Source organism: Triticum aestivum, chromosome 4B, assembly GCF_018294505.1.
Source record: "Triticum aestivum cultivar Chinese Spring chromosome 4B, IWGSC CS RefSeq v2.1, whole genome shotgun sequence".
Taxonomy (NCBI): Eukaryota; Viridiplantae; Streptophyta; class Magnoliopsida; order Poales; family Poaceae; genus Triticum; species Triticum aestivum.
Window position 1 is genome coordinate 132,037,108 of NC_057804.1, and position 2,813 is coordinate 132,039,920.

Sequence of the window (2,813 nt, forward strand, 5' to 3'; positions counted from 1 at the left end):
CCTCCGACAACCACAGCAACATCACCAATAATGACCTGCGTGACATTTCATATCATCATTACAGAATAAAAAAATTAAGACACACGCAGCAAATATAGCTTCAGCATTACGAAATTATCATGTAACTGTTGAGCAGACAGGAATATAGCTTCAGCATTATAGAATTATCATGTAACTGTTGAGCAGATAGGAATATAGCTTCAGCATTATAGAATTATCATGTAACTGTTGACTGTGAAGCTGTCAAACAGAAACCTGATTATAAACTATGGACTATGAGATGTCATAGCTGATCTGGTGGACTGTGAGATGTCAAGCAGAGCAACATTTGCTAGAGCAGCAGCTCCATGGACTAAAATAGATGCCCACAAGGATCATGAGAAAGAGCTAAAAAGGTTTGTTGTAGAAGAGTGAACATAAAGCTACCATTAGATCAAATAGAGATCATGCAATCAAATGGAGTAGTTACAGTCTTAACTAAGAAGATCATGAGCATGTGCATGAGTAAAATGAGCATCAGCATGTGTTAACAGGATCATAAGCATGCAATTAAATTTGTGCTACTACTGCTGTTATAAAACTACTGAAACTACTGAACCAAGCTGCCTGCCATGTAAACAAGCACCCATTCATCTATTCCAACAGAACTGAACCCATGTGATGATAACAGCAGGAATTTGTAACTAGCATCCCTTAAGCACCATCAAGAGTATTTAGGGGCTCATCAACAGAACCCATGATGCAACAGGAATCCATAGTACTATTCAGCTAGAGTATGCATTTAGGGTGTTTAAACCCAGCAGCAGCAGGAACTTAAAAGGTACTACTGGTAACAATAAGATACTATGGTATCAATCAAGAAGCTAGTATAAGGAGACGGCAGGGTAAATTCAGCTGGTGCGTTTCACTTGGGTATCCCTTTCTCTTGCTGGCCAGTGCAGTGCTTCATGGGTCCCTAGGTTTCAGCTTCTTCTTGGTCCTCGTCTGAAAATATAAAGTGTTGAAACAGAGTTAAGTTGGCAGCCACAAGTGATTCAAATCTCTAGGAGTGGGTTATCAAGCTGGATCGCACGAAGAAACCAGAATATGCAAGCTCCATCCACACATATGCAAGCTGCGAGACTACAGTGTCGGGACGAATCTAACTGAAAGTAGCACGTTCCACACATATGCAAGGTGAATCAATTGTTCTGGAGCAGTGAAGAGGATGGGTGGGGTGGGGTGCTCACTTGAGGCCGGTGCAGCCCATGGTGGTGCCGAGGCCTCCATTGAGCTTGAGCACCACGAGCTTGTCGAGCAGCGCCTTCATGGCGTCGAGATCTGCAGCACACACACACGATCCAGCGTTCAGCGTCCACACCCACAGACAGACACAAACAGTGACTGAACATTCGAATCGAATCCGAATCGACCACAGGAAAAAGCATCTGAGATGAGATGGTACCTTCGGGAGGGGGCGCGAGGGTGTCGTAGGGCACCACCACCTCATCGGTGGGGGTCTGGATCTTGCTCCACTCGATCTGCTCCGCCTCGCCGCTGCAGAACAGACACAGAGAGCACAGCACCGCCGTCAGAAACCACCCACCCACGCGCGAGCGAGCGAGCATACGCAAGGAGGAATCGGGAGGGAGATTCGCATTATTACCTGAGGTAGCGCGAGACGAGGCTGATGAACCCGGCCTTCTCGTTCTCGCTGCGTCGTCACCGACAAAACAGAGCAGAAAAAACAGGTGAGCGGGAGCGAAGTGGGTGCCTACTAGCCGCTAGATCCGGGGGAGGGAAGGGGGATGGGTCGGGCGGGGCACCTGATCTCGCCGAGCTTGGCGACGGCGTCGCGGAGGTTGTCGATCTTGGAGTCGGGGGCGACGGCGGCGGCGGCCATCGCGATTCGGGCGGAGAGGAGCGACGCTGCTGCTTCGGGGGAAGAGGGCAGGACGGGAGATCCAAAGGGAGGGAGTGGGGTTGGGGGCGGCGGCGCATCGAGATCCACAGGGAGCAGTGGGGTGGGGGCGGCGGCGCGTCGAGATCCAGAGGGAGGAGTGGATCGAGAGACAGAGAGGAGAAGGAGGAAGATGACTGGGCGGATGGATCCCGGAGCGGAGTGGGTGGGGGCGGCGAGGTAGGGGCGGTGGGTGGGGGCGGCGAGGTAGGTTGCCGCGCAGGTTGGATCGGGAGGGGTGCGGTGGCGGCGGTGGAGATGGGGACAAGGGAGTAAGGGTGCAACGAGGGGCGGCGTGCGGGGGCAAGGAGGCACGGGTGGGGCGCTAGGGTTTGGAGTTTGGACGAGGGGGGTGAGAGGGATGAGAGTGTGAGGGGGACGAGGGCTGCCGTCGGATCTGGGGCCATCCGACGGCATTGGAGGCGCGATCCGCGTGACATGCCTATGGACGAATCAGAACCCAGTAAACGTTATGACCATCTAAATTGGTCAAAATAAGGTGTTGAATCATATAAACAGTTTTATGATATGAAAAATTTAAAAAAAAACATTCTTATTGTGTCAGCAAATCTGACCTACTTTTTAGGAAAACTTGGAATTGGAATAAGACAAATATCTATAAAAAGTGTTATGAGAAATGAGTTTTTAGGAAAAAATTAATTTCTATTTTCGGAATGACAAAATTCTTTTTTTGAGAAGAATCTACGGGCATTCCCGTCGTTTTGACCGCATTTTGAAACGGGCATAAAAAATTCAAAAAAAATCAAAAAATTGGAAAACCTTCGCATTGTGTCATTATATGTGGACAAGTTTCCAGGAAAAATAACAAACTTGTAATACGGCAATTATTTTAAAAAAGTGTTCTCAAAAACGA

General features: G+C 49.0%; 1 protein-coding gene across 1 annotated transcript; it reads right to left on the reverse strand.

The window, feature by feature from the left end:
* Positions 1 to 1,225: 1,225 nt before the first annotated feature.
* On the reverse strand, positions 1,226 to 1,920 carry LOC123090024 (UTP--glucose-1-phosphate uridylyltransferase-like). The gene is made up of 4 exons (XM_044511514.1): positions 1,806 to 1,920; positions 1,646 to 1,693; positions 1,445 to 1,536; positions 1,226 to 1,320 (listed from the first exon to the last, which is right to left on the reverse strand). Exons 1-4 carry the CDS (start codon positions 1,880 to 1,882, stop codon positions 1,226 to 1,228), a joined length of 312 nt encoding a protein of 103 aa, XP_044367449.1. The 5' UTR covers positions 1,883 to 1,920.
* Between the last annotated feature and the right edge of the window lie 893 nt (positions 1,921 to 2,813).